This window comes from Laetiporus sulphureus, assembly GCF_001632365.1.
Source record: "Laetiporus sulphureus 93-53 unplaced genomic scaffold LAESUscaffold_22, whole genome shotgun sequence".
Classification (NCBI taxonomy): domain Eukaryota; kingdom Fungi; phylum Basidiomycota; class Agaricomycetes; order Polyporales; family Laetiporaceae; genus Laetiporus; species Laetiporus sulphureus.
The window spans coordinates 390,787-418,140 of record NW_024468531.1 but is presented as its reverse complement, the minus strand read 5'-3'; the positions used below and the strand labels follow the sequence as shown (position 1 = coordinate 418,140).

At 51.2% G+C, this 27,354-nt stretch overlaps 11 protein-coding genes across 11 annotated transcripts; 5 read left to right on the top strand and 6 right to left on the bottom strand.

Moving 5' to 3' along the window:
• Positions 1–1,412: 1,412 nt before the first annotated feature.
• Positions 1,413–2,151, top strand: LAESUDRAFT_617572 (uncharacterized protein; the record flags this gene model as incomplete). The annotated part of the gene is made up of 2 exons (XM_040903233.1): positions 1,413–1,499; positions 1,558–2,151. Coding segments are annotated over 2 exons (681 nt in total), but the record flags the coding sequence as incomplete, so codon positions are not given.
• A 1,784-nt stretch (positions 2,152–3,935) lies between these two features.
• LAESUDRAFT_726382 (kinase-like protein) lies at positions 3,936–6,448 on the bottom strand. The gene is made up of 14 exons (XM_040909022.1): positions 6,270–6,448; positions 6,099–6,211; positions 5,982–6,046; positions 5,860–5,933; positions 5,586–5,804; positions 5,297–5,527; positions 5,195–5,242; positions 5,043–5,141; positions 4,957–4,991; positions 4,865–4,904; positions 4,744–4,804; positions 4,680–4,687; positions 4,605–4,628; positions 3,936–4,551 (listed from the first exon to the last, which is right to left on the bottom strand). Exons 1-14 carry the CDS (start codon positions 6,402–6,404, stop codon positions 4,153–4,155), a joined length of 1,551 nt encoding a protein of 516 aa, XP_040763910.1. The 5' UTR covers positions 6,405–6,448; the 3' UTR covers positions 3,936–4,152.
• Positions 6,449–7,222: 774 nt separating this feature from the next.
• On the bottom strand, positions 7,223–7,944 carry LAESUDRAFT_759693 (uncharacterized protein; the record flags this gene model as incomplete). The annotated part of the gene is made up of 3 exons (XM_040912623.1): positions 7,223–7,300; positions 7,356–7,409; positions 7,726–7,944. 3 exons carry the CDS (start codon positions 7,942–7,944, stop codon positions 7,223–7,225), a joined length of 351 nt encoding a protein of 116 aa, XP_040763909.1.
• A 1,077-nt stretch (positions 7,945–9,021) lies between these two features.
• LAESUDRAFT_680269 (class I glutamine amidotransferase-like protein) lies at positions 9,022–10,366 on the top strand. The gene is made up of 8 exons (XM_040905727.1): positions 9,022–9,280; positions 9,341–9,460; positions 9,518–9,555; positions 9,614–9,687; positions 9,739–9,812; positions 9,864–9,908; positions 9,960–10,054; positions 10,104–10,366. Exons 1-8 carry the CDS (start codon positions 9,073–9,075, stop codon positions 10,218–10,220), a joined length of 771 nt encoding a protein of 256 aa, XP_040763908.1. The 5' UTR covers positions 9,022–9,072; the 3' UTR covers positions 10,221–10,366.
• A 225-nt stretch (positions 10,367–10,591) lies between these two features.
• LAESUDRAFT_701114 (uncharacterized protein) lies at positions 10,592–12,660 on the top strand. Its single transcript, XM_040906438.1, has 7 exons — positions 10,592–10,725; positions 10,784–10,871; positions 10,929–11,220; positions 11,294–11,453; positions 11,506–11,961; positions 12,016–12,130; positions 12,183–12,660. The coding sequence occupies exons 1-7, from the start codon at positions 10,680–10,682 to the stop codon at positions 12,499–12,501; spliced, it is 1,476 nt and encodes a 491-aa protein (XP_040763907.1). The 5' UTR covers positions 10,592–10,679; the 3' UTR covers positions 12,502–12,660.
• A 223-nt stretch (positions 12,661–12,883) lies between these two features.
• Positions 12,884–14,940, top strand: LAESUDRAFT_654423 (PLP-dependent transferase; the record flags this gene model as incomplete). The annotated part of the gene is made up of 10 exons (XM_040904481.1): positions 12,884–13,028; positions 13,173–13,297; positions 13,362–13,482; positions 13,553–13,917; positions 13,976–14,082; positions 14,146–14,255; positions 14,318–14,362; positions 14,417–14,559; positions 14,618–14,800; positions 14,857–14,940. The coding sequence occupies 10 exons, from the start codon at positions 12,884–12,886 to the stop codon at positions 14,938–14,940; spliced, it is 1,428 nt and encodes a 475-aa protein (XP_040763906.1).
• Positions 14,941–15,081: 141 nt separating this feature from the next.
• On the bottom strand, positions 15,082–17,139 carry LAESUDRAFT_778734 (ERG4/ERG24 ergosterol biosynthesis protein; the record flags this gene model as incomplete). Its single annotated transcript, XM_040913837.1, has 11 exons — positions 15,082–15,249; positions 15,305–15,435; positions 15,490–15,535; positions 15,589–15,720; positions 15,777–15,886; positions 15,938–15,983; positions 16,046–16,096; positions 16,149–16,195; positions 16,244–16,741; positions 16,793–16,961; positions 17,015–17,139. 11 exons carry the CDS (start codon positions 17,137–17,139, stop codon positions 15,171–15,173), a joined length of 1,434 nt encoding a protein of 477 aa, XP_040763905.1. The 3' UTR covers positions 15,082–15,170.
• A 326-nt stretch (positions 17,140–17,465) lies between these two features.
• Positions 17,466–19,344, top strand: LAESUDRAFT_680257 (Brix-domain-containing protein). The gene is made up of 6 exons (XM_040905726.1): positions 17,466–17,712; positions 17,767–18,217; positions 18,275–18,357; positions 18,412–18,590; positions 18,649–18,961; positions 19,015–19,344. The coding sequence occupies exons 1-6, from the start codon at positions 17,560–17,562 to the stop codon at positions 19,051–19,053; spliced, it is 1,218 nt and encodes a 405-aa protein (XP_040763904.1). The 5' UTR covers positions 17,466–17,559; the 3' UTR covers positions 19,054–19,344.
• Positions 19,345–19,750: 406 nt separating this feature from the next.
• On the bottom strand, positions 19,751–21,944 carry LAESUDRAFT_726375 (uncharacterized protein). Its single transcript, XM_040909021.1, has 4 exons — positions 21,927–21,944; positions 21,378–21,863; positions 21,074–21,320; positions 19,751–21,016 (listed from the first exon to the last, which is right to left on the bottom strand). The coding sequence occupies exons 2-4, from the start codon at positions 21,661–21,663 to the stop codon at positions 20,035–20,037; spliced, it is 1,515 nt and encodes a 504-aa protein (XP_040763903.1). The 5' UTR covers positions 21,664–21,863; positions 21,927–21,944; the 3' UTR covers positions 19,751–20,034.
• Positions 21,945–22,828: 884 nt separating this feature from the next.
• On the bottom strand, positions 22,829–24,355 carry LAESUDRAFT_759687 (uncharacterized protein; the record flags this gene model as incomplete). The annotated part of the gene is made up of 3 exons (XM_040912622.1): positions 22,829–23,708; positions 23,766–24,012; positions 24,070–24,355. 3 exons carry the CDS (start codon positions 24,353–24,355, stop codon positions 22,829–22,831), a joined length of 1,413 nt encoding a protein of 470 aa, XP_040763902.1.
• Positions 24,356–25,154: 799 nt separating this feature from the next.
• LAESUDRAFT_200167 (uncharacterized protein) lies at positions 25,155–27,173 on the bottom strand. Its single transcript, XM_040901557.1, has 4 exons — positions 27,053–27,173; positions 26,506–26,990; positions 26,188–26,449; positions 25,155–26,133 (listed from the first exon to the last, which is right to left on the bottom strand). Exons 2-4 carry the CDS (start codon positions 26,789–26,791, stop codon positions 25,296–25,298), a joined length of 1,386 nt encoding a protein of 461 aa, XP_040763901.1. The 5' UTR covers positions 26,792–26,990; positions 27,053–27,173; the 3' UTR covers positions 25,155–25,295.
• Between the last annotated feature and the right edge of the window lie 181 nt (positions 27,174–27,354).

Below are 27,354 nucleotides of genomic sequence, written 5' to 3'. Positions count from 1 at the left end.
GCTCTGTTTCCAGGTACCGCCCTGCGACGTGTTTCAGCCGTCGCTTGGCGCTTGTCCCTTCCGACGCGTTGAGCGCGTTTCACCAGAAGTGCCGTCGGTCGGCCACTTCCAACAATCTCCATATACATGTAAACTTTCGATGTTCCAGGCATTTCTGGGGGGTTGCACACTGTAGGTTGGCGACAAAGAACACAAGCAAGCAATGAGCCGTTCTAAGTGGTCTAAGATGGTCAAGCCAGGTAGTCACGCAAGTTGCCGTCCAATCAATTCAGGAGCGTTCAGTGTGGACCCACAACGCCAAACAGCCACATATATCTTGGCCCGCGATCTCATTTGGTGTGAATTTTGAGCCTTGTTACAACACCCGTCTATGTACGTCCGTTGTGACCTTATAGTTTGCGTATGATAACAACATGATATATGGTCATTGTGTTAGAATGTCCTGATGATGTTCTGAGCAACGTGAAGACCTGCCATTTCGGTATCTGCTAATATGTGAAACCGACTCGCTTTCGAGTGATATTTCTCCAGTCGGGACCTGAACATTCCATGATGTTCTTCCATCAAGCCTCGCTTATCGATGAGCCTTCGCATGAACATATCGTCTTGCAAATGACACCGCAGACGTGCTTGCATCGTCGACAATTGCTAATCCGTTGCGAAGCACGACATGGCACTGCGGTATATCTGCACGAATCGCTGCACGATGGGATGCAGCAAGCTATTTTGCGCTAGTTTCGGATAATCTGCACACGTGTAACGCTTTGAGACTCTAGGCACGATTCGTGATGGAGACGGATTGCAAGCGCGGAACAACGGCCATTGTGCTTGGGAACTACGCGAGCGCGAAGTGCCTGCATGCGAAACCGCAGGCCTTCTCGTCGGCTGGCAGGACCACGCGCCATCTGAACAATTTGATGCCTTGCTTTGTCCTCTATCAGATGGCCTACCTTTCTGCTGCACGTCAACCCGAGCTCCCATCGCATCAACACATATCCTCTTTCCTCGCCTCATCCTGTCAGTGAGCCCATAACACGCATTATGGTAAACGTCAGCTCAAATTTCACCCTATTCCTTACAATATTGACAGGAGCTTATAGTCAACAGCCGATATAGAAGCTCAGCATGCGCCTGCTGAAATGGATGCCCATGATGCTGGTGTCAAGCGGACAGGTATGAGAGTATTTCAAAACGGAACTGCCCTAACTTCCGAATTTTGCGAACGTACTGCAGACAACGGAGAGAAAGAACATATCGATGATGGTGGTGCTGGTGGCTGGAGCAAGCTGAAACGAACCCGGTCTCACGTCGCGGAGAAGCCGAACGTCGGACCTGTCCGCAAGGATACCGTACAATCGGAAGATGCACGAGAGAAGCAAGTTCGGCGATCAGCCCTCGACACATCTACTTCATGGGCACGATGCGCTGAAGAGCTCTGGAAGCACGAGAAAGACGTCATACAAGATCTGAAGGAAGGGATAGACACTCTTCTTCTCTTCGTGCGTGTTCGGTTTGAACATATTCATACTTTGTCTAAGCTATCGATATTGCGATTAGGCGGGTCTGTTTTCAGCAGTTGTCACCGCATTCAATGTCGAATTTTACAAGACACTGCAACCCCAGCCGAAAGATTCTACTGCTCAGATCCTGATGCACATATCAGCACAGCTGAGCAGCTTTGCTGTCAATTCAGGTTCCATCAACTCCACGATACCTGGATACCCGGCGAGATACCCAGAATGCGTTTCCCATCTCGATATCGCTACGAATACACTCTGGTTCTCGGCATTAGTCATAAGCCTTGCGGCCGCGTCCATTGGGATCACGATAAAACAGTGGCTTAACAACCACGTAGCCGGTGTGCCATCGAACCCACGTCAGAGCGCGACTGCCTGGTACCTTCGCCACACTGGTTTTGATGAATGGCACGTGGAGGACATAGTGAACTTGATGCCGATTCTGCTGCAGCTTTCCTTGATGCTCTTCCTCATCGGTCTGGTACTGCAATTCTGGAAGACCAGCGCTGTGGTGGCTGGTATGGTTCTTGGGCAAATGGTCATACTGATGGCTTTCGCTTTCGGAACGGCCATCACTCCGTCCCTTAACCCTCATTCTCCCTACAAGTCTCCGATGTCCCGTGCATTCTATAAGCTATTCCGTGTCTGGAGAGGGAATTACGGAATGAGCGTGCGGCGGTTAAAGCGAACGTTTATGAAATGGCGTGTCCATTGGTCTTCCAACATGCCACCGATTGTCAGACAGTATACGTCCGATTTCAAGCCGATCGAGAACCTGCCCTTATGGGAAGATCGGGAAGACTTGGAGCTCACAGGTTTGGTCCCGAATATCGAACCTGTTGTGGTATTGGATGCTGCTTTCAAGACGTTGAAGGGTGATTTTCTGGACAGAGTGCTTCAGCCTTTCCTCCAACTTGCTCCTTTTGAAGTAGCGCTGGAAATCTTTAGGCATTACTGTGGTAAAGAGGTGAGCTGCCGCTCATGTGGAGTTTGGATGTCGTCACGCTGAATCGTGGTTGAAGGATGTGAGCTACACGCCGACGATAGGGTACATGGCTGTCGACATTCTGTCGAACCTCCATTCCAAAGAAGTCTCAATCTTCGATCGTAATCATCCCACTTTTCGTTCTGCAAAGATTTTTCCTACCCCGCTGTCGGAAGATCGTATACGCATCATCAAGTTTCTACAAGTCCAACTCAGCAATATGCCATCTGGGGAGCGCACATTATACGATCGTCTCATCGACTACTACGGCACCTTAACTGCTTCATCCGAGCATCGTTTGCAATTATTGCAGCTACTCACTTGCAATATCAAAGTTTTTCGATATGGCGAGGAACGTGAGCGCCTGTTCGCCGCTGCTATCCCCTTCCCCCCTGCTGATCAGTTCAACAGTCGCAGAGGAATGCTCCGTTTTAGGAAGAACAGCTGTCGAAATGCTTTCTGATGTTCTCAAAGTACAACCATCCAGCGCTCCCAGTGCTCATGCTGCACTTATTGACATTCTTGACTGTCTAAATCGATTGCTTAGGCTCATCCCTGCGAGCGATATGTCGGTGTATCTCAGTTTGGTGGATCTTTTGAGTGTCATCGACCTTCCAGATGATAACATGGCGCCAAATAGTGTCAAGAGACTCCTAGAATGTGTTTATACGTTCAGTACTGCTTTCAAGCCTGGTCGTGAAGGTGAAACTCATCTCGTTTCGTAGATATGGGACTCACAATGCTTCAGGAATCCCCACTTTGCTATCTCTTTTCACGAGATTACGTGAAAGGGATAGGGCCGACGAGGTCATTCTCCTGGTGAACGTAACTGGATGTATTCTGCGGCACCTGTGGCGGGCTCCCGTGTCGGACATTCGCTGCATTCAGGATACGATCTTGAACACTATATCCCTAGCTCATACTGATGAGGAAACAATTTTGGCACCGCATGCCGATGTTGAACCCTCTGGCGTCGGATACTGTGGAGATATTGAGTATCATGCCACACAACAATTCGACAAGGACTTGTGCGTCGTCGGTTCCAGTGAGTCCATTCCATGTTAATTGGCTCGAATAATTCCTGAGCATGAGGGTGGCTTGCAATTCGCGCTTACGAGACGGAACTGTGTCGCAACTGTCGTTGGATTCATTGATCCGTGCAATCGAAACGTTGTAAGTGCATTCGATGCATATAAACTGGGTGGATGATTCAAAAAAACGCTTGACAGAATTCAATTACCGGAATCCGTAGCAAGCAAAATCAATCGAGACAGAGAGCCCGGTATGTCGCATCGTCAATTGTTTGCAGAAGGCGCTAGTCTCTATGTCGAAATTTCCAGAGTCGTGGGTACTGGACAACACTTTTGAAGCCGCCAACCTACAGACTGTGTAGACTTTGCCGCGAACGCAACATCCCCGGATCGAGATGGTAATTAATAGGGATATCCAAGGTGGAATATGCATTTCGAGTAGATCACATAACATGTTGATGCACGATGTATAATGAAGACAGTGAGAAAACGATATCAACATAGTATCCAAGCCTGCAATGAGTTACGCATACGTGCTCTATCAGCATCCGAAATTGCGTGCTACTCTTTTCAGCGGAAGACTAGAGAGACGGCATCATTTCTGAACTATGCACTAGAACTAGGTGAATTTCTGCAAACGGGAGACCAGTTCGGCCATCGACAAACGCTGCGCGGGTTGCTTGCGCCAGCAGCTGGTAAGGATCTCCCATATCTCGTCCGTTAGTCCCATCGCGCTCTGAGGCCTTGAAGGATGCTGAGCACGGTAGAGAGCTTCGGAGACAGACATGTTATCCTCGAATTCCATATATGGAGGGTGTACTGTATAGCATTCAAGCATTGCCATCCCGAATGACCAGACGTCGCAGGCAGCGTTCGGCTCTAGCAGGCTGGTAAGAACGACCATTTCAGGCGCCATCCAGCGTGTCATCCCCGCTCCGTTCAGAATGAGCGCAACTCGTTTCTTGCTGATTTCTGCCATGACTTGTAACATGCCGTAGTCGGAGACACGCGCATCACCCTTGTGAGCGCATAACATTAGACATAGATTCGCATAATGAACTCAAACGCTACCTTCTCGTTGATCATAAAATTTGTCTATGAAGGGATTAACATCGTTGCTATCTAAGAACAAGTAACACGACTCACACATTTCACTGAGTAGAACAGGGGCCGTCAGCATCCTACTAATACAAAGGCCATAGAGATTCACCGTTGCCGTGAATGATGTTCTCATGATGAAGGTATCGTAAGCCTTTTGCGGCGCCCAAAAGCTAGACATACGATGACGTTAGGTAGCGTCCATGTCAGGTTAGAACTATTAAAGAGCTTACAAGTCGTGTTTTGTTATAATCAGGATTGTTCTTCGTAAACCTGATAGACATTCTGAACGTTTTTGACTGGCACTTTTCAGAAGCGCACGTACTCCAGTATGTTTCCGTACTCGCACCAAGGAGTCGCCTTCATATCAATGTAAATTATCAGCAAGCTCTGATCGTAGATCCAACTCACCATGTGTATGATGGGACCTAGATCTGTCACTATGCCGTAGAAAGGCAGAACATTGGGATCCTTCAGCTTCGCCCATTTTCTGGCTTCCTCCTCGTATCGCTATACCTTCGCTCAGTATGCTCTCTAAAAGCTAGTGTCGAATATGAACTGACAGCAATGGCTTCCTGAGACACGGTGATATCCTGCACACGTAAGACGATCTGGAAAATACGGGAAATGTAAGAAGGGATAGAAGAAGAGAGTCTCAACCAAACCTGTATCTTTCCAAGCCAGACTCCGCTCCACAATTCACTGTAACTGCCCCACACCAGAGGCCTGTCACCGAGTTTCTTCACTTGTCCATTCAAAATCTTGATAGTCGGTGGGATGCCAGTAAGACGGTGGAAGTTCACCAGCCTTTCTCGGAGTCCATCGTGCTCTTCCTTCGTTAAGCTCTCGTTCGCGACTTTCGTAGAATCTGCAGACTGAATGGGCAATCGTAGGAGCTATTGACCGCACTTATGAGATAGTACAACGACGTTGTAATCCTCGATGTTCTCGCACCAACTGACTTAGCTCCATCATTCGTTCTGCCGCCGGGTGACCTCGGTTATACAGCTCTGCAGCCTGTTGGATGAGTTCCCGCGATCGAAGAAATTGCTTGGTGAACTTGAAGAGTTCAGCTCGATGTCCCGCTATATACCTCTGCCATTCCTCTGCATCGTGTCGTGCGATGCGAACCAGCGGATTTCGTACATTGTCCAGGGAGATCGCAACCGCCATCTTCATATGACATTAGTCAACCGCAACTCTATAGAAGTATACTGCTATCACGTACTTCCCATTTGTCCAGAGCAGCGCCGACCTCCTCATTGCACTGTTCCAAGCCATATCCAACTTGTCCGCTTCGCCCTGCAACAAAACGTTAGCAAGTGCATTACAAATGTAGGCCGTACTTACAAAGCGCTTGTAAGATACCGTACTGAGACCATTCTCGAACACGAGGATAAACTGAAGTGAGAACCCTAATGATTGCTACATTAGATCGTACTTTGCTCAACAGTACTGGAGCCCTACTTTAGAATTTCGTCTAGCATCTCATCAAACTCCGCGGGAGTTACAAATCCAACGTTTTCCCTGAGCATAGAGAAAAGGGCGATAACGTCCGTAGTCAGTTGCTGAGCTTGCCTCTGCAATAAGAGCAGCTTTAGAATGAGGTGGAGACATCAACGGTCAACAATCACTGACCCTGTGTACAATGATATTAGCGCAGCATTCTCGTATCCCAGTCACCAACGTCGTTCCCTCAGACCCTCGGCTGGAAAGACGTTGCTCATTCGCAGTGCGGTCTGCATCCCTCGATGGAGTGGCTGGCTGGCTCATGGTTGGGTATATGAGGCGTGGCTGTGGGCTGGGAGACACATGGAACGACGATAACTCGTGAGAACAATAGGAAGCAGCAACTGATTGGCAGTGATCTCCGCTCAAAACGTGGAATGAGCGGACCCACAACCGTACACAGCAGCCATCATCGTAGACAATCGGAGCACCAACTTGGCGGTGACTGCGGTATTACATCGGTCCCGCATGTCTTGTGGGTCGATCCTGATGCTATTTTGAGTTCCATTTGCTTCAACACAACTCGGAGGAGTAATTGTTGAAATTGAGGTGCAGCGGTGACGATGTTCTCCCGTGGCTGGCAAATCCCGGATTCCGGATGTCTGGGACTCGAGTCATATAGCGACTCTGCAGCCACACTCGGTGGCAACCCTCTCTTGAAGGCGACGTTTGCAAACAGAGCAGCTCGACTTTTCGACCCATCGTCATTTTTTCCAAGAATTCCGTAAGATCAGAAAGGCAAGCTCACTGACTCACACCTCGTCTTCCCAGCGAGCTGCCTCGCTGCGTAGCTGCAATCTTCGAGTGGATTGTAAAGCGTCGTCGTCTTGAGTGGGGCCATGCGGTGCGTCAAGTCCTCAACGAGTCGTGCCGCCAGGCATCTGCCTGTGTATTCGGACGGCACACGAACACATGTACGCAATTATATCGACTAGTTAACTGAAGAGCAATATAATGGGCGTTCTAAGATGTTCTGATGATAGACGCAACAAAAAAGGCATCGTTCACGAGATATTCTATGCCGAAATACGCAAGCTCGTTCACAAAAACATCGATGCAATTCAATTGGGTTTCATCATTCCCTAAACAACACCATCGCTTGCGGATCGCACGTTGGACGAAATCTCTCTCCGTGGGCCATCTTCCTTCAGCAGAATGTCCTGCAGAATGAATAACATCAGCATATTATTTGCACCCCAAGATACTTATACGTACGTGTTCAAAGATTTTCGCGGGCAGTGCGAGCATTACACAAGCGTTTGGGGTATCCTGCGCATCGTCGTGGCGATCAGTGATCATTCGAGAGCATGATATGAACCAGCATTGAACCAGCAGATGTACGACAATAGCACCGACATGAGATTCCACAGGCGCATCGAAGTCAAGCAAGTTTGTACAGACACGTTATTACGATTCACAGCCAGTGGGAATCATATAGGTATTGACATGCTTGTTCTCTGGCTGAAACCAAGCGGTCACTGGACAACACGTCGATTTTTATCAGTGCTGCCTACATGCACTATGTCCGATCTGCGAGAGAATTGATAAATGCGGCGACGTCCATGGGATTATGGAGGAAGCTTACCTTCAACAGGTACGCAATGGCGTTAAGTACTGCTTGCTTGGACGTGACGATTCTATGTTTGAGATGCCACACTCGTGCTGGGTCCGTGCTATACGTGAGGTATTCACACGTCCATGTCCACATCGTATTGCTCGTGATCTCCGTCTGTATCAAGGAATGGTCATGTACAACAATCGACGCTGATTCCTTCACAATGAGCTGATGGGAGACATCAATCATAGTCGGAGCCAAATGGGAGGATGACGAGAGACGTACCTTCGTTGAGTACTGAGCGTTAACTTAATAAGGCTAGCGAATGCGAAGCATCTGGTTTTGCCATACGATCCCGAGAGATCGAGCTGTTTCATGGCAAACTTCTCGACACCATCCTTGATGATGTTATACTGAATGTAATGATATCGCCCAAATGGCATTATCGCAATCCTATCAGATTGTTCTGTCGGATGCCACATAGATGTCGATCGTTTCACAGTAATAGATCTAAGCGCATGCGGCAACCTCTCGCTGGTGATCTTGAAAATAAAATGCTTGCTTCACTCTATGCTGAAAAGGCGATCAATAACAAAATGGAAGCTAGTAGTGGCAAGACAATCACTCACCCTGAAAGGACTCGGAGTGGAGGTCGCAAACAGGTATTCTCGTCCTTCATAGACACCGGAAGTAGCACCACAAGCCTGTAATGACGTCTGTCAGCTTCAACATCCAATACAGAGAGTTGTGGCTCACTCACTTTGACAGATTTTCAATCTAGAAGAATCCAGAGGTTATTGGCTCACACACAGACGTTGCTCTTACTCACAATTTCTACCATGCTCCCTCCCGAGCACGATGCCCACCACTTTCTGTGAATCCTCGCCCTATGAACATCGAGCAGGCTCTAATCGACGTCGCGAGGAATTCTGCTGATGGAGCAGTACCGTTGAGGCTTGGGTGCGAGACGCCTGCGAAGCGCACGCCACCCTACTACGCCACCGATGTGGCGCGATGTGGTGTTAGACGCCTGCATGAGAACGACCGACTCGACCGCGACAATGAAGTAAAGGAGAAAGTGTCGAGAGTGCAGCTGCTATTTGAAGAACGCTATTTCCAGCAGATCAAGTTCGTTCTCACAACTTAGTTCGTTGGGAACCTTTGCCGGAGCGCGAGGGGGCCCCGGCCGATATGCGACCTGCACGCCGTTTTCGGTTCGAGCGTGGGTCGTATCTCTCCCACCATCCATCGGATGATTCAATTATCCGTCGACGCTCTTCCAAGGTATCGCGCAAAATATATAACGCGCAATGACTTTCCTCGGCGTGCTGTTCCTCTTCGTATCTCTATCGGTCCGCAATCAGTGCTGGAGACGCCATGGCTCAACAAGCGACGGCGCGCATTCTGATCTACTCTGCCACCCGCGGTTATCGACATGACTCTATTCCTACGTCGATCGAGGCATTGCAGGCGAAGGCCGCTTCTATCAACGTCCAGTTCGATGCCACGGAAGATCAGTCATGGTTCACGAATAATCGCTTGAAGGAGTACGATGCGCTCTTGTTTCTGAACAACTCTGGTGAAAGTAAGACTACTCCCGGTAATGATTCGCGACGTCATGTTGAGTCGCAGTGCCCGTGGCTAGTCCTCGATGAGCCCGGCAAGGCTGCATTGCAGAAATACCTGGACTTCGGAGGCAACTTCATCGGCGTGCACTGCGCATCTGCTTGTCCTTACAATGATGAATTCTTCAAGAGAGAAGTCGGTGCGTAATTTGATTGGTGCGATCGGATACAGTAGATCGTACTGAACTTGCGATCAGGTGCCCTCTTTGACTATCATCCTGATATCTGCACGGCGGTACGTTAGCAGACCACGTACGTGTTCTGCTTGTCTGATCCAGTACGTTGAGTATCAGGTCTATGAAGTCGCCGGCCCTTCGCATCCTAGTACGAGTATGCTGCCTGCCCGCTGGGAGCTATACGATGAGGCGTAAGCCAATCATCAACATCCGTTATGCGGACGTAACAATTGTGCGATCAGGTACAATTTCATGTCCGATCCGCGCGAAGTCGGCGCAACGGTAGTGCTCACGGTCGACGAGTCCAGCTACAAAGGCAAGCACCCTGCAGGAATCGATGCAATCTTTAACTGATCCAGTAGCGCAGACACCGGAGAGAGAAAGTATAATCACGGGACCCCACACCCCACTGGTGAGTAGGCCTACAGCTTTATCGGGCACTCATGTGACGAAATTTTGTCAGCGTGGTTCCAGGAACGCGGAGCCGGTGTACAAGCTGGCGGGATTGCTGGTCGTAGCTTCTACACTAGCCTTGGGCACTGCATCGAGACATGGCAGGTAAGCAACGGCCTGAAATATGAATTCGTGAGTCCTAACATGGCTGCAGAATGAGGTTTTCCTTGCGCATGTCTTGGGCGGTATCCAATGGGCCATTCAGTCGGGTACGACGAAGGCGTTCAACCCTAATGCTTTGGTGGGAAACTCTGCCGCTACCTCAACCTGATTGCGGTTCATCCGCATCCTTAACGAGCCTCTATCCACTGCGGTCGGCGCTCATGTACCATTATCGTCTCACTACCATCTTTTTCCCGGATGTGCTCCGTCTGTACTACACTTTCCACTTGATTGATGCTACACGAGTGTTCGGCCTGCCATCAGCAGTTCGCATTAAGAATGAATGCGAATGTCCATCTGTTTGCGCTGAGATACGACTTTGTCTTGAATGATATGGTCTGAACTTTGAAGTTAGAACTTAGGACGCGTCCTTCGTCACGCAGACGCGTCGCGCTAAATACATGTCCATGTCCACGTGATCGAGAAACTTGGGCGGCAAATTGACGTCTGCCAGCTCTGGTTTTCTCCATTCCTTTACCATTCACTACTCTTTCCCGAAGATCTCAGCCTTAATCCACACTCGCGGGAGCTTCATATCGTCACATTCCGTGAAGAGAACTCGGCGGAAATGTCATGTGGCAACCCTACGGTCGAGACCGATGCTCTCATGCCCAGTGAGTGCCGCCCAGTTCTGCAAAGTGACAGGAATCAAAGTGACCTCTGCCATTTCAGAGAAAAAGCGGTATGACAAGACCAAGCAATGCGTGCGATGTAAAGTCGTGGAGGGGAACATCGTCATCCGTCACGCCGTCTACTGCAAGTACGCCCTCACGCATACCCACATCTCCTAAGGCTAACACTCCTCAACACTCCTCAGAGAATGTTTCTTCCCGCTCATGACCCACAAGTTCCGCCGTTCACTAGAGCCACACGTCAATCTGAAGCCTGACGGCCCACGGCGGACTGCCCTCAAGCCCTCAGGGAATCTAATGGTCGGCATCTCGGGCGGGCTGGGATCGACGGTGCTACTGGACTTGGTTCATCGATGCTACATCGCGATGGACCAGAGCACGATGCCGGAGGATGGAGGCGCGCAGCATCCACGCCATGAGCGGGTATGGAAGAAGGTTGCCGCATGTTATGTGGAGATCTGCGATGCGTTCCCGGAGGTGAGTCGTGCAAGCTCTCAATGCACCCTACCTGTGACCGATGCGGACGTTATGGCTGACTTTTTCGAAGTAGATCGAGGATCGCACGGCTGATGTCGAGCAGCTCGTTGAGAGATATAGTGAGATTGAGTTCATACCATTGCGATTGCAGGATGCCTTCGATCGCAGGTGGTGGGAGCGGATACAGTATAAGGCGGAGTCGATCAACGCTGCCATTGACTTGACGGATGAAGGTGGGCAGTGCCGCTTCTTAATATATGCGTACGCTCAAGCTGCTCGTGTTAGAGCTCCTCCTGGTGCCGCACTTGGCGTCCATTTCCTCGACTGAGGACCCAGTACAAGCGTTACGGATATATCTCGCATCTTTACCTACCGCTACAGCCGTGTCAAGCACTGTGAAGACCATCACGCGTCTTCTTTTGCAATTCACAGCATGGGAGACGGGCTCTTCGCACCTAGTCCTTGGGACGTCTCTGACGAGCCTGGCAATGTCTCTCATATCGAGCGTCTCGCAGGGCGCTGGGTTCAATATCAAGGAAGAGATGCAGGAGGAGTGGGCGCCGGACAGCGGGGCGCGAGGTGAGGCTGGTAGGAAGCGGACTGTCAGGGTGATCAGGCCACTGCGCGATATGGGCAGGAAGGAGTGTGCGATGTGGGCGTGGTGGATGGGTTTGAGTATTGTTGGAAAGGCGCCGTGGCCTTGGTTGAGTTCTAGGCAAGATATTGGCGCACTAACGCGAGGTCTGTATGACTCCAAATAGACTCGAGTGCTCTGCTCATGATCGTTTTGTGTAGATTTCATTGGTGGGCTTGAGAAGGACTATCCATCGACGGTGTCGACCATTGTTAGGACATGTACGAAGGTGGCACCGAAGGGCGAATCTTCTGGGATTTGTGTCCTATGTGCACGGTACGAATCTCTTCCGTTTTCTTAGTATTACAGTCACTAATGACGCGACTAGACCCATCCAGGCGGGCGTTCAAGAGTGGAAGTCGCGAATATCGATCCGATCGCGCTCGCCACCATCCAATCCGCACGAAACGGAGAAGGGACTGTCCTTGACGCCATTCCTATGCTATGCTTGTCACACAACGCTCACCAGCAAGAGCAGTCGACCTACTCCGTCGCTCGACACCTCGATGACGAAGCCATCTGCGGTGCCACTGCCGACATGGGTGGGGCCTCAACTCTCCCAGCGCGACGAGGTATTCAGGGCTGCCAGGATGGGGAAGGAGAGAATGCAAGGCGTCGTGCAGGACTTCTTGCTCGACGATGGCTAGACATATGCTCAAGTCCGGCGGTAGGATAGATGAGTTCGTAGGCGCTCCCTTCAGAGTCATTCTACATTTGGGAGTCGTTGGATGGTCTTCGTGGAAGCATCTGCATGTAATACACCGGCTGATCGGTTAATGAGAGGTTGCCCTTGTCTTCTTCAGGCCCCATGTTAGTAGGATGAGTGCAGTGCTGATGAACGTCGCTGAGCCACCTCAAGTCAGAGTGACTCACTGCCCTGCCACGGCAGACGGATGTATAAGAGCAAGGGTTGTGCACTAGACTGAGCGTCCATAAATCATAAACGTAAACTGCGAGAGGGCTCGGGTGCTTTCCTGCATATAAACTTAGCCCTTGGCGCGCCACTTGACCGCTTCGCTCTCGCCTCGCATGACTGTCCTCTCGGATCAGGTTGATCCCGCAAGTGGCGATGTACAACTTCGTACATATGATGCGAGCAACAAACCGCCTCCCTTCGGACATGCCATCAAGCCCTATTGGGCGTTCGACAAGGACTATGTCAATCTGAACCATGGTCAGTGCTTCTTTTCGATGTAGCAGTGTTCTTGCTAGATGTACGTACGTATGCGGGCTTTCTGTATCTCAGCGGATATGTTCAATAGACCAGATCTACCGGTGACAGCGTGTGTGTATGGTCGCTGATGAACGTGCCTCACAGGATCATACGGGTCTGCGCCGCTGCCCGTCTTGTTCAAATGCCAGGAGCTCACGGTGCTCGCGGAGCGGAACCCTGACAAATTCCATCGCTTCACATACATGCCGCTCTTGGAAGAAGCAAGGTTCGTCTGTATGTTGCTCACTCAAAGACTTGTTGTATGCTGAAAAATACAATAAATGCTTTAGGCAGCACGTAGCAGACATCGTCGGTGCCAACGTAGATGAGATCGTGCTGGTTCCTAACGCAACGCACGGAATCAATACTGTGCTCAGAAACCTCGAATGGCGCGAAGGCGATGTCATCCTTGGAGGTGCGGCACTTAAAAAGATTTTCATGACCCCTCCGTGCTCACGAATCTATCCTATTTATCTCCTCTATAGCGGCTACGTCATACGGCGCAGTGTCCCGAACCATCCGCTACCTCGCGGACCGCAGCGAGCAGCCGCGGCCCCTCGCGCTTGCCATCGAGTACACCTTCCCCATGACCCACGCAGAGATCCTCGACAAGTTCCGCGCCCGCATTAAAGAAATCAAGAACACATACCCCAACGTCGAGTTCACTGACTACCCATCCGACTCTCCGATGTACGCTGACGGCGCGGAAAAGAAGAACAAATTCGTCGCAGTCATCGACAGCATCACGTCCAACCCCGGCGTGCTCATGCCGTGGAAGGAAATGGTGCGCGTCTGCAAGGAGGAAGGCGTGTGGAGCGTCATCGATGGTGCGCATAGCATCGGCCAGGAGGTAATTCGCTTTGATGTACTTCCAAAAACAGTCCACATAACAGTGTTAAATTATACAGATGAATCTGAACCTAAGCACTGAGGCTAAGCCTGATTTCTTCATCTCGAACTGCCACAAGTGGTTCTACACCAAGAGAGGATGCGCGCTGTTCTATGTGCCCAAGCGGTAAGTCGTCCCACGGCTTGAACCTGCTCACTGTATACGTCTAGCTGAGATCCTGCCTTTCAGTAACCAGCATTTGATCAAGTCGTCGATACCGACGTCGCATGAGTACGTATCGCCGAACGATCCAAACTCGCCTGCGCCAGCGGACACGCACTTTGTTAAACAGCACGAATGTACGTGCTGAAATACCTCATCGCGCCTCGCAAACAACGACGAGTTTGCCATTTCCGCTTAGGGACTGGCACGACGGACGAGGTCCCGTTCCTGAGCGTCACGGCTGGTGAGCAGATCTAGGGCAAGCACAGTCGGCCGAGCTGACCATATCGGTCCCCAGCTGTGGAGTTCCGCAAGTGGCTCGGCGGCGAGGCTGCTATCAACACATACTGCCATCAACTTGCATTAGATGGCGGCAAGAGGCTGGCAGAAGTGCTGGGCACCAAGGTCCTCGACGAGACTGGTCAACTGACACTCAGCATGGTCAGTTTCTACAATCCCTTCATTATCTCGAACTCAAACCGATTACTTTGCGCGCCAGACTAATGTCCTCCTTCCACTCCCCGTGGAGGAAACCATGGGCGAGGTATACAGCAAGGAGGTCCTGTACAAGATCTATGGCATTCTGCGCGAGAAGCAGCTGTACGAGTGGAACACCTACGCCGCGCATTATTTCCACGCAGGAGGCTGGTGGTGCCGGTGCAGTGCGCAGGTGTGGAATGAGGTACATGACCGGCAACTACGTCCCGATGCCGTATCACGTATCTAACGCCAATGCAGATCTCGGACTTCGAGTATCTGGGCAAGGCGTTCAACGCCATCTGCAAGGATATCAAGGAGACAGTTTTGGCGGAGAAAAAGTGAGCATGCGGTGTTCTGCTAATCAGCTGACGCTCACGATGTAGAAATGGGTGTCACAATCTGCAGGTTGGAGACGAAGACAGGTGGAAGGCGGATATATTCAAATTAGACAAATTAAGCTAGAAGCAACCGTGTAGCAGGGGAACAAAAGCAACGTGCAGGGTATCACAGGGGTGTCTGCGCGAAAAACAGCATTTTGAAATATACATGCATCCGGCGGACGTGGTGTCCCTTCAATAAATCCCAGGAATGAACTTGTACTTGACAATGGAGCAGTATTGGTCCCAATCCTTGCCGTACTTCAGCGCGCACCTATATAAGGTCATCAGCGTGAAAAGACGACGTGAACTAACGAGTCGGGGCTGACCTTTCGAAGTCTCTTCCGCATCGATGGATGAGCACGACAATGAAGAAGACGGAGTAGAAGTATGGAATAGCAGAGCAGGTGCCCACGACGAGACCCCACGTGAGACTCATGGTCCAATCGGCGACATAGTTCTAGACAAATCAGCTAGGATGTCCGGCGGTCTAAAGGATGGTGGTCATGCTTACCGGCTTGCGGGAGTATCTCCACCAACCATCTGTCAGCAGGCGGTTCCTACGGAACGCTGTCAGTAATGATCAAGGCTGCAGTCAGCGGTGATCACGTACCCATGCGCAGTCTGGATGAAGCTCGGATTCTTGAGCGTGCCCCAAGGAAGCTGCGGGAATGTCTTGCGATATGTGAAAACGCCTTGTGTCTGCATCTTGAAGCGACTCTTCTGCGACATGGACGTATCCCAACTGCACGCTCACACTTAGCGCGTGCTACGGACATCTCCACATGTTACAGGACTCACATGTAGTAAGCGGTAAGCAGAGTAGTATAGAGAAGCACATAGGTGGGGGTAGAGAAGCGATAGTTGGATGGGTCATGCGAAGCCATGTACACGACGGAATAGATGTATGACTGGACGGGATGTCAAAGCTTGTTCACCAAGCATGAAATATCAGCGCTCACGAAAGGAACGCCAGCAAAGTTCCAGAAGATAACCAAGAAGCCCCACCTGTATGAGCGTGATATTAGTAACTAATCACAGTCAACAGAGAAAAGAAAACCACAACATACTTCTCGTGGAACATATCCCAAGTCTGAGGAATACACTCCTCACCCTTGCCGCTGTTAATTTATGAGCTGCAAAATTCAGAAGTATAGCAGAGGAAATGCTCGCCATGCATTCAAATACAGCCAAGTCGCCAGAACCATGAAGGCCATGTTCTGAAAATGTCGATTAGCAGACGGACCGATGCATAGAGGTGAACGTACGGGTGTGACATAACCGTACTGCTCATACTGCTTGCAGGCGCCCGAGACGGACACGAAGAACACAATCACCCAGGGAATCCGGACTTCAAGCCACATCTTCAAGTCAACAGGACCAATGCGCGGGTTGAGGCATGCACCCATAAACACGTCGTAGATGAAGTTGCCGGACATTCGGATCTGGTTTCCGGTCGCGACTGTGATGAAGTACATGAAGAACGAGACGCCAAATCCGTAGATCATTGCGACCGTCATGAGGTGACCGAAGTTGTCGATAATCTCGGTCATGCGGAAGACGCCCGTGGTATGCAGGATGGCAGCGGTGATCATGGTGGTGTAAATGCACCAAATGGCGTTGCACTTATACATAAGTGTCTTGTATCCGAGGGAAGGAACAGGAAGTCCCTCTTGCATGTACCCGGGCATGACCATTGCAAGGAAGAGCTGGTAAACGATCAGGCCCGTATATACTTTCCAGGCGTACGCGTTCGGACTGGCATCCTGACCGAAATAAGCAACTGAACGAGAACAGCTAGCAAGAAATAGACTTACTTGACGGACGTGCTCCCACATCCGCAGAAGGAAGGGTTGGATATCCTCTACAGAGTTGGGACGCACCAGCTGGCCGTCATAATACACGAGACAAGTCCAAAAGTAGTACATCAGGATTGGGAAGCCAGTCATAATGGCCACTACACCCCAAGGTCCACCAAATTCGTATCTGCACAAAACATATCAGGAGGAGAAGCTCGACAGACCACGAAAGCCACTCACTCGACATGGCTGTCCAACAGTTGGTCAGTCTTTTTCCCTTCCTCAGTCGGTGTCTTGCCATTACCGTTGACTGCTACATTTCTCTTTCGCAAGCCTGAGGCCTGCTCATGTACCACAGCAGCCATGGCGAAGGGATGTGCGAGAACGACGAGTAAGTTGTCCACGTCGCACAGAGGGTGCTTCGAAGTCGGACGATTACTGGCATTTTCATCTCCGACGCGCGTGTGGGATCTCTGCCACCGACGCGTCCGCCTCTGCCAATCAGCGACCAGCGAAATTCAAGAGAGTTTGAAAGTCTCCCCCCCAAAAGGTATACAATAACAATTGTAGCACTAAAGGTAACTTAAATTAAATTAATGCCGAAGAAAGGTTCAAAATAGGCATTTCCGGTTGTTCTCTGCAAATCCCGTTCACTTATAGGGAAAGGCTTAATTACCGATTGGTGCTCTTTTCGCTGCGGAAGTTGCTCTACGTAGGTACAACTGCAAGTGTTTCGCTCATCTGAATCTCGCCAATCATTCCCTGAAGAAGGATAGAAGCTCAGCATGCCAGCAAATCGATTTGAACCGTCCTCTATCAAAAACAAGGTGAAGCGGGAAGAGGTTGCGCGGAGACACAAGAAGCAAAAGAGACAGGACAAACTTCAGCGCAGACTTGCGTTGGCCAAGGCCGAGGCGAACGATCCGGTGGCGAAGAAGGTGAGAGTTTCAAAGAAGCTCAAGTGCAACGTTGATGCTCATACACGGCAAAAGAGACGACGAGAGCAGAATGTTCCTCGGACGCTGGACAACACCCGTGAATTCGACCCTTCCATCCTGACGGCGGACCCCTCTGCATCTACTTCAGCTGCAATTCAACCCGAGGCCTCCACATCGTCTGTTCCTGCGGAGCACGGTCAAGCGCATCCTCCAGAACAGCAGCCGCAAGACGAATCGGCTGCCGACCTCGCCAACGACCCCTTCGCGGCGTACTTCTCTGGTGCCGCCGATCCAAGCGTGCCGCCCAAAGTTCTGATCACAACGTCACCAAAAGCTACCCGAGTCACGTACGATTTCTGCAATGAGCTTGTGAACGTGTTTCCCGGTGCGGAGTTCATCCGCCGTAAAAAGGGCAAGGGCTTCGAGATGGGCAGGATCGCGGGCTGGGCTGCAAATCGGGAGTACAGCCATCTCATGGTTGTAAATGAGGACATGAAGAAACCAAGTGCGCGATCCCTTTGTTGTCCGAGCATAACATGTTGCTGAAGGAAACAATTCGTAGATGCTATCACAGTAGTATATCTACCTGAGGGACCCACAGCCTACTTCAAATTGACATCTATCGAGATGCCGAAGAAGATTCATGTGAGTGCTTTATGTTCACTGCTTCTGTCATGATCTTCTCATGCAGCCTCTAAGGGACACGCCCGGCCGACCGATCACTTCCCAGAACTTGTTCTGAATGGTTTTGTCACCCGTCTCGGGCATACCGTCGGGCGTCTTTTCCAAACACTCTTCCCTCCCATGCCCGAGTTCCAAGGCAGACAGGTCGTTACACTGCACAATCAGCGAGATTTCTTGTTCTTCCGACGGCACCGGTACGTCATCTTCGACCTAGTCCTATACCCTCACTCCCTCTCACGCCACTCGTACTAGATACGCGTTCCGATCGACGGAGAAAGTCGCTCTACAAGAAATCGGCCCGCGCTTTACTCTCAAGCTGCGTTCTCTACGCAAGGGCCTTCCCGCTGTGAAGAACCTGGGTGAGCCGAGCAAGCCGCTCGAGTTTGACACGTTCCAAGAGGAGAGCACTTCTGCGGAGGATGTGCATATGGCCGATGTCGAGGGAACAGCGGAGGCACAAGCACAGGAGGGGTCAGACTCGCAGGATGGACAGCCATCACAACAGCAGAAAAACCCGAAGAAGGTGCTGCCTCCGACCGAGGACGAGTACCAATGGATATGGAAGGTTAATAACATTTTGGCTGCGTTGACATTCTGGCTGATCTGCTTGCTCTGCAGCCGGAGTTGGAGACTACGAGGCGCACGTTTTTCCTGTGACCGGACTCTTTTGCCTTGGCACCAACTCAACCATATTCGGCTGATGATGTCTGTAGCACCAGGTCTTCTCTGCTTCATTCTGTACTGTTCTGCGTTCTCTGTCGTCGGTGGTCTGGAAACGTTGATTGCCTGCCGCACAGGATGCTGTCCTTGAGTCAACAATCATCTTGCTTGGTACAGTGCATCTTTAACCTCAACACTTCACCATGATAGAGCTACAATGTTTTTGCTGGAATGGGAATTGCGAGTCCGGTCGCAGACGTCTCCTGTAAAAATTTGAAAGTTAACATCACTACTAGCATGGCCTGAGGATCTCTATGTTTCAAAATTTCGACCGTCGTGTCGAACATGCCTCGCCATGATCATTGATATTTATCAGCGGCCAGCTCATCATCATATTCGATAGCCAGAAGGGGTCGTCGCCCGGTCAGGACGCGACGGACATAACTAGATGATATGGTGGAGACGGGCGTAATAATAATGTGCCAGACGGCGAGGAGAACGCGCAGGAGTGGAAAGAAGGTAGGCACAAGAGTCGACCAATAGCAGTTTTGTGTCAGGTTGAGGTGGAACCCAAGAAATCGCGTACGGGCCAGAATCCGCTTCATCAGAGAAAGCATGCGAGGCACAGGTGCTAAAGCTGGCGCTGTGAATGAAGCTAAACCGAGAACTTGAATTCGCCGTGGCCTCGCAATCTCGACGGCATTTTTCGCATAGCGGAGGACAATGCTACAGAAGCGGAACACAGACTGGAGCATGCGACGGCTCGAAAGGCCAAGCATGCAATAGGGATGCACGAGGAGCAAGGCGAAGGACCGCATTGAGGTATGCGTGTCTAGCGTCTTCGTAACGGGCCCCTCGCGAGTGAGACCGGCGAATTTGTCAGGACATACATGGCATTATACCCATTAGTATATTATATACTCCCCTCATGACATGCTGGTTCGAATTTTGGTAGACCTACAAGTCACCTGCTGAACCTCAAGATTCTTCGTCAGTGTCAAGCTCATACGCTGGGGGAGGCAAGGCCATTGCTGCCGCTGCCAACACCCTTAGCCGTTCCACCTCCATCTGCAAGGCCTCGATCTGCCTTCTCGAATCCGTATCGCTATGCACCTGTACGTCGCCATGGGCATCAGACACAGGCCCGCCCACGGAGACGTTCCCGGAGTCGAATTGGCGCCGCTGAAGCTCGGCGACCTGCCGGTCCATGTCGCGCATGTGGCGCGCGAGCTCCTCGTATCGGACCGCAGATATATCCCTCTCGGCCTGGCGTGCCTGAGACGTCGTCATTCCATCTTTGTGAGTGGCAGCACGTGCCGTCGAGAGGAGCTCTGTGCTCGATATCCTGAAAGACGTCGTCTGGGGTGGGTCAAGCGACGGCCTTGCAGTCGTTTCGGGCACATCTGAATTCTCGAAAGCGATGTTACGCCTCGACGTGACAGTTATCGGGCTCGCACCTCCCGTGACGTCTCCTGGCGTTTCGAAATATGTAGCCTGGGGCGCGGACCAGGCTGATCTCGCAACTTCCTTTGGCGACGATGTCACAGTTGAATGCACGGGCTGATGAGTCGTCGGATAACCGAAGAATGGCTCCACACTAACGGCGGCCTGGCGTTCAAGGAGGCCTCGACGACGCGGGGCGCTGTCACTCATACTGCGGGACCTGACTGCTCCGCCTCTGCAGTAGTGACGCGTGTAGAAGAAGGCGAGCAGGCCAAGAACAAGGGCGCTGATGCCGCCGATTATACCTCCAGCTATCGCACCAGTGGGGCTCTTTGACGACTTTGATGAGGAGTGTGAGGTAAGAGCCGGTATGGAAGAACTTGTAAAAGAACTCGTTAGACGCAACGTGTATGGCTCATAGGTACGCGTCGAGGACTCAGTCTCAGAGTATGTGCTTGAACTAGTGTTCGATATGCTGAAGGTCGACGAAGATACGACTTCAGGCTCCGGATCGTACCTGGAAAGATTGCGTGAGATTAACACCAAGTAGCGAATGATGCAGCAGGAGACGAACGTATATTGCGCCCAGTCAAACAGCGCGACGGAAGCATCAATGTCGTTCCGCAGTGTCATCACCAACGTGTGGTCCTGGTTCTCCATCGATGTGTTGCTGTACACAGTGATATTGTAGGACATATAATCGTCGGATTGGTGGGAAAACGCTCCGACGTAGTCGCCATCCAGTTCAAAGGTCAGATTCACGAAAGTCACAACGTTCACCTGGGAGAATGGGATGATGCAATACACCCAGATTGCGGTACCTTTGGTTCATCAGCACAAGTATCTTGCCAAAACGTACGGAGAAGTGGAGTGTATACCATTAAACATCAGAGTGACATTGTAAGATGGATCCTCCGGATGTATCGTGGTGTCATGCCAAGTCTGGTCGAATGTCTCATCCTTTTCCGGGTGTATAGCGCACCCAGGACATTGAGGCCCATAATTCCAGCTTGGCTGGTAGATCGGCTGCAGACCTGAGACCGAGTCGCCGTACTCGTCATCGATCGTGAAATTGGTGGGTGTGGGTGACACGAGTGTCGCCATCAGGATGAAGGCTAGGTAGATAAAAAGAGACCTTCGCAGAGTAGGTGCGCCGGAACCCATCGCTGGTCGACTTGCAGTAACAGCTTAGTGGTGTGCTGGGCACTGAGAGGAGGAGAGACCCGGGCAATAACTGCATCACTCCATGGCTATGCACCTGTCAAAGACGGGATGACATCTAACGAGCTGAGCGGGGAGTTCCAGTGGCAGCGATGTTTGAAGCTTGGTTGAACGCAAAGTCCATCGCAACCACGAACAACCGCCTGGTTTCTACGTGAGCTTTCAGGGAAAGTGAAGTATAAAATCAAAGTGAAGACCTTGCTTACAGTCAAGCTCTCCTCGTGTCCCAGTCCGCCGATTGTCACGAAGCGAATCGTCAACGGAGGTCTTACATCTCCTGATAATCCGAAAGCATCGCCTTGCGTACGTCCAACTCATGGCTATGCTCCGAAGTGCTCAATTACTAATTGGAAGGGGAGCCGGGTAAAAATCTGAGCCTCACTGAATCTGGGCCTCACTGATGCCGCGCGGCGAGAACCTTCCTCGACATTGAGACGACTTCCGAGTCGGTATGCAGGCATCGGACCTAGTGGCAAGACATCTCAGAGCAATAGTAGAGAATGACCACTGTAACAGACATCCGCTGCCGGAGGACAGAGACCTCGTGGTGGTATGAAATCTCTGGGACTCAATAAGGGCGTTTCCAAACAGTGATTGCATTTCCCGCTAAGACAACCGCCCGTGACAGTGGACTCCGTGCAACAGAAGTTCGCACGCCGAAACTAAGACCATGCGCAGTTATGCACCATTTTTTGCTGTGTTGTGCTCCCAGACTTACAAGGGCCAGCTATTTGAACGAGCACAGAGGCGCCAATACTGCCGCCGACACCTTCAAGACTATCGCATCGACAGGTATCCGTGAGAAGTCTCTGGTGTACCGCTGGAGACCAGAGCGAGGGTGGAAGATTAACAGCTTGCCATACTTGACGAGTTCAGCTTATTGGTGAACATCTGAGGCCTTCACAGAGCGGTCTGCTTGCGATCCTCTACACGTCCCGAAACAGGGAGTTTTATTTTTGGGGGGGAAATGGTCTCGAGCAGAAGTTCCTCGGAATTTTATATTTCGCTACAGATGGACCGTTATATATGAGTCCGATGACAGATGCCGAACTCAAAATGAGTCCTTCGTGGTGTCTGTTGTTCGGTATGTGCATAGTCCATTTAGTGCTCACCGACCTGCCTCTGATCCAGCTACATATGCTGGGGGAGGTGCTTCAACCGCTGACATCTCCCTCAATTGTTCTAGTTCCATCTGTAAAATGTTGAGCATCCTCCTTATCTCCATCGGATCATCTTGGACTTGTGTATTGGCTGCATTGGGGCGTGAAGCGGGCCCATCCACGGCAACGTTCCCGGCCATCGATTGGCGGTTCCGCACCTCAGCAACTTGCGGCTCCGTGCCGCGCATCTTGTGCATCGGCTTCCCCACGTATCTAACCGCATTCTCCTCCTGTCTGGCTCTGCCTGCCCGGGAGGCCATTGGTGAACTCTCGGCAGTGGCGTTCGACGTGGCGATTACCGGTCTCGAAGCCTCCGCGACGTCGTCCGGCGTCCCGAAACGTGTTTCCTGGGGCGCGGACCGGGATGATATCACAACTTCCTTTGAGTGCGGTGTCATCATTGGATTCACGGGCTGAGAGGTTGTCGCGCAGGAAAAGAATGGCTTCACACTGATGGCGGGCTGGCTTTTAAAGAGACCTCGACGACGCGGGGTACTGTCACTCGTCGTGGGGGATTTGACTGTTCTGCCTCCGCAATAGTGACGCATGCAAAAGAAGCCGAGCAGGCCAAGAACAAGGACGCTGACGCCGCCGACCACACCTCCAGCTGTCGCACCAGTAGCGCTCTTTGACGACCCTGATGAGGAGTGTGAGGTAGAAGTCGGTATGGAGGAACTTGTAAAAGGGCTCGTTAGACGCGATGTGCTTGGCTCATAGGTGCGCGTCGAGGACTCAGAGTATGTGCTGGATTTAGCGCCCGGCGGCTTGAATGTCGACGAAGATATGCCGGAGGTCGACGAAGATACCGCTCCAGGCTCCGGATCGTATCTGCAAATATCATTCGAGATTAACACCAGGTAACAAGTAATGCGGCAGGAGACGAACGTATATTGCGCCCAGTCAAACAGCGCGACGGAAGCATTGATGTCGTTCCGCACTATCATCACCAACGTGTGCTCCCGGTTCTCCATCGATGTGTTACTGTACGCGGAGACATTGTAGAGCATATAGTCGTCTGATTGTTGGGAGAACACTCCGACGTAGTCGCCATCCAGTTCAAATGTCAGATTCACGAAAGTCGTAATGTACTCCTGGGAGTTTGGGATGATGCAATACACCCAGATTGCGGTACCTTTAGTTCATCAGCACAAGGGTCTTGCCAAAATGTATTGAGAAGCGGATTATATACCATTAAACGTCAGAGTGACATTGTGAGGTGGATCCCCCGGATGTATCGTGGTGTCATGCCAAGTCTGGTCGAATGTCTTATCCTTTTCCGGTTGTATAGCGCACCCAGGGCATTGAGGCCCATTATTCCAGCTCGGTTGGTAGATCGGCCGCATGCCAGAGACCGAGTCCCCATTCTCGTCATCAATCGTCGCAAAGGTGGGTGTGGGTGACACGAGTGTCGCCATCAGGATGAAGGCTAGGTAAATGAGAAGAGACCTTCGCAGAGTAGGTGCGCCGGAATCCATCGCTGGTCGACTTGCAGTAATAGCTTAGTGGTGCGCTGGGCACTGAGAGGAAGAGAGGCCCGGGCAATAACTGTATCACTCCATGGCTATGCACCTGTCAAAGACGGGATGACATCTAACGAGCTGAGCGGGGAGTTCCAGTGGCAGCGATGTTTGAAGCTTGGTTGCACGCAAAGTCCATCGCAACCACGAACAACTGCCTGTTTTCTACGTGAGCTTTCAGGGGAAGTGAAATACGAAATCAAAGTGAAGACCTTGCTTACAGTCAAACTCTACTGTTCTCGCGAACCATCAACAGCGGTCTCACATCTGCTTATGATCCGCAAGCATCGCCTTCTGTCGTTAAATTAGTCCAAATAATTATTATGCGCCGGGATTCTCAATTCTTAATTGGAAGAACAGCCGGGTAGCGGTCTGCGCCTCATTGATGCCGCGCAGCGTGAACCTTCCGAGGCATTGAGACGACTTGCGAGTCAGAGGGAGTAGTAACAGAAATCCGCTGCCGGAGGCCAGAGACCTCGTGGTGGTACGAATATGAAAACGCCACAAAGGGCGCTTCCAAATTGAACGATCGCGTTTCCCGCTACGACTCGTGACCGCCCGTGGCAGCGGACTCCGGGTCTGCACAGGCAGGACGATAGATTGATTACTGTTGCCATAGAAGTATGCACGTCGAAAGGATCACCGTACACAGCTATGCAGTTTTTTTAAAAATAAAAAATGAAACCTGCGTTGTGTTCCCAACCCTACTAGGACCAGCCATTTGAACGTTCGAGTGTGACCGCCTAGTAACCCTTCTTGAGCAGTCTATTCGGCTGCAGATGCCAACACTACATATATTACGATATCACCAATCATTTTCAAGGACGTGGGTTTGCTGAGGCAGTGTTTGTATAGCGGGTGTGCCATATACGTACTGCTCAGAGTCAGACTGCTGGTACTATGGGGAAGACTTGACCTCAGCCACCTTCAACCGACACAGTTCCATCTGCAAGGCATCAATTTGCCTCTTCAGCTCTGCCGGACTGACATGCGCTCGTGCGGAGGGTGCATCTTGAAGAGGTGTAGAGATGGGCCCATCCCCGGCAACGCTGTCGGGTCCCATCTCTTGACGTTGCAGCTCAGCAGCGTCGTGTATCTGGCGCATCGACTCCTCATATCGAGCTGTGTGTTTCTCCTGTCTTGCCGGCTTTGCCCGAGAGGCTGTTGATACGCTCTGAGCGGAAGTGGTCCGTATCGTCGTGGAGAGCATCGAACTCGGAGCGTCGGCTAAATCATTAGCCACCGGGTAGTGTGTAGTAGGGAAGTGTGTGATTGGGGATGTACCGGGGGACGGATGTATGAGTGCTTTGGGCAGCGTCGTCGCGATTGAGTACAGGGACGCTGGTTTAAAGGTCGTGGGAAGATCTACAGTTGACCCCAACTTGGCAACAGGTCCGCTTTCATCCAATTCCTGACCATGCGAATTCCCGCGAATCGTCTTGCGAACCCAGGCTGCCCCACGTCTGCGATGACACAGAAAGAGAATGAGCAGGCCGAGCACAAGGGCGCCGAGACCGCCGCAGACACCTCCGGCTATCGCATTGACAGGTGTTCGTGACGAGTCTGATGTACCGCTGGGGACGAGAACGGGTGTGGAAGATGAAGGGCTTATTATAATTGACGAACTCGGCTTATTTGCGGACGTCGATGGCATAGGGCGTGAGCTACCGGAACCAACTCTCGAACTGCTGCTGGTCGACGAAGTTCCTGCTTCAGCTTCGGGGTCTGAATCATATCTGCAAAGATTGTTCATGGTCACTTCTTCGTAAATAATGCAACAGACGACATACGTGTATTGCGCCCAGTCAAAGAGCACCACAGAAGCGTTCACGGCATGTTGCGGCGTCATGATCAAGGTATGCTCCCGGTTGTCCATCGATGTGTTACTGTATACGGTGATATTGTACACCATGGAGGCATTATTGAGCTCTGGCTCATGGGAGAACGTTTGAACATAGTCGCCGTCTAGTTCAAAGCTCAGATTGACGTAGGTCGTGACCGTGACGGCATCCACAAAGTTAGGGATGATACAATACACCCAGATTGCGGTACCTGTAATACGCCAGTGAATTGTTTGTTTAGAATCGATACAGGAGTGGAGTATATACCGTTGAAAGTGAGGGTGACGCTGGCAACTGGATCTGCTGGATGGGTCGTCGTGTCGTGCCAAGTCCGATCAAATACCAGTAACGTGTCGGGCTGGATGTAGCACCCAGAGCAGTGAGGACCGTAATTCCAACCGCCTTGGTAGAGCGGCATTAGCCCTGTGACCGAATCGCCATACTCGTCGTCGATTGTCCGATTTGTCGGTTTGAACGATGCGGGTCTCACCAGCAGGACGGAGACTATGCAGACGAGAAGAAGTTGTCGCAGTGGGATTTCGACGGAGCGCATTGCTGCCCTATGCGCTGCAGCAGTGGGAAGTACGATCGACGGTTGTGATGAATATAAAGAGGACGGTCGCGACCGTATTTTATCCGCCCAGCCGTGCAACTAAACATCTCCCAACCACGCCGTGGTCGCTGATGAGATGAGGGAGGAGCTCGATGACGACAAGATCTTGCATCGTCGTAGCCACGGCAAGCATGTGGATCTGAGCATGAATCAGCTTCAGCAAAAGCGCAACAGGAGACTGAACGTGGAGTAATTGCATACATTCGAACAATGTTAGGCCGATCGCTACCGGAGTCAGATATACAAAGGGAGGGACTACCGATTCATGAAGTTCTTCTCGCACACCCCCGTTCAAGATTGTCGCCGGTGGCACAGACCTCGCGATGACATCTGTTTTGGACAGTAAAGATTGCTGTCAGAACAAGTCGTCGGGACTGTCAGTCTTTGCCATTCATGATGAGCTAACAACTCAAGAGTGTATTTTTGAAGCTGAGCCGAGCCAAAATGCATCAATCAATGAAAGGAATTTGGTGAGAGCAACCAACAAGATGCATCGCAAAGAT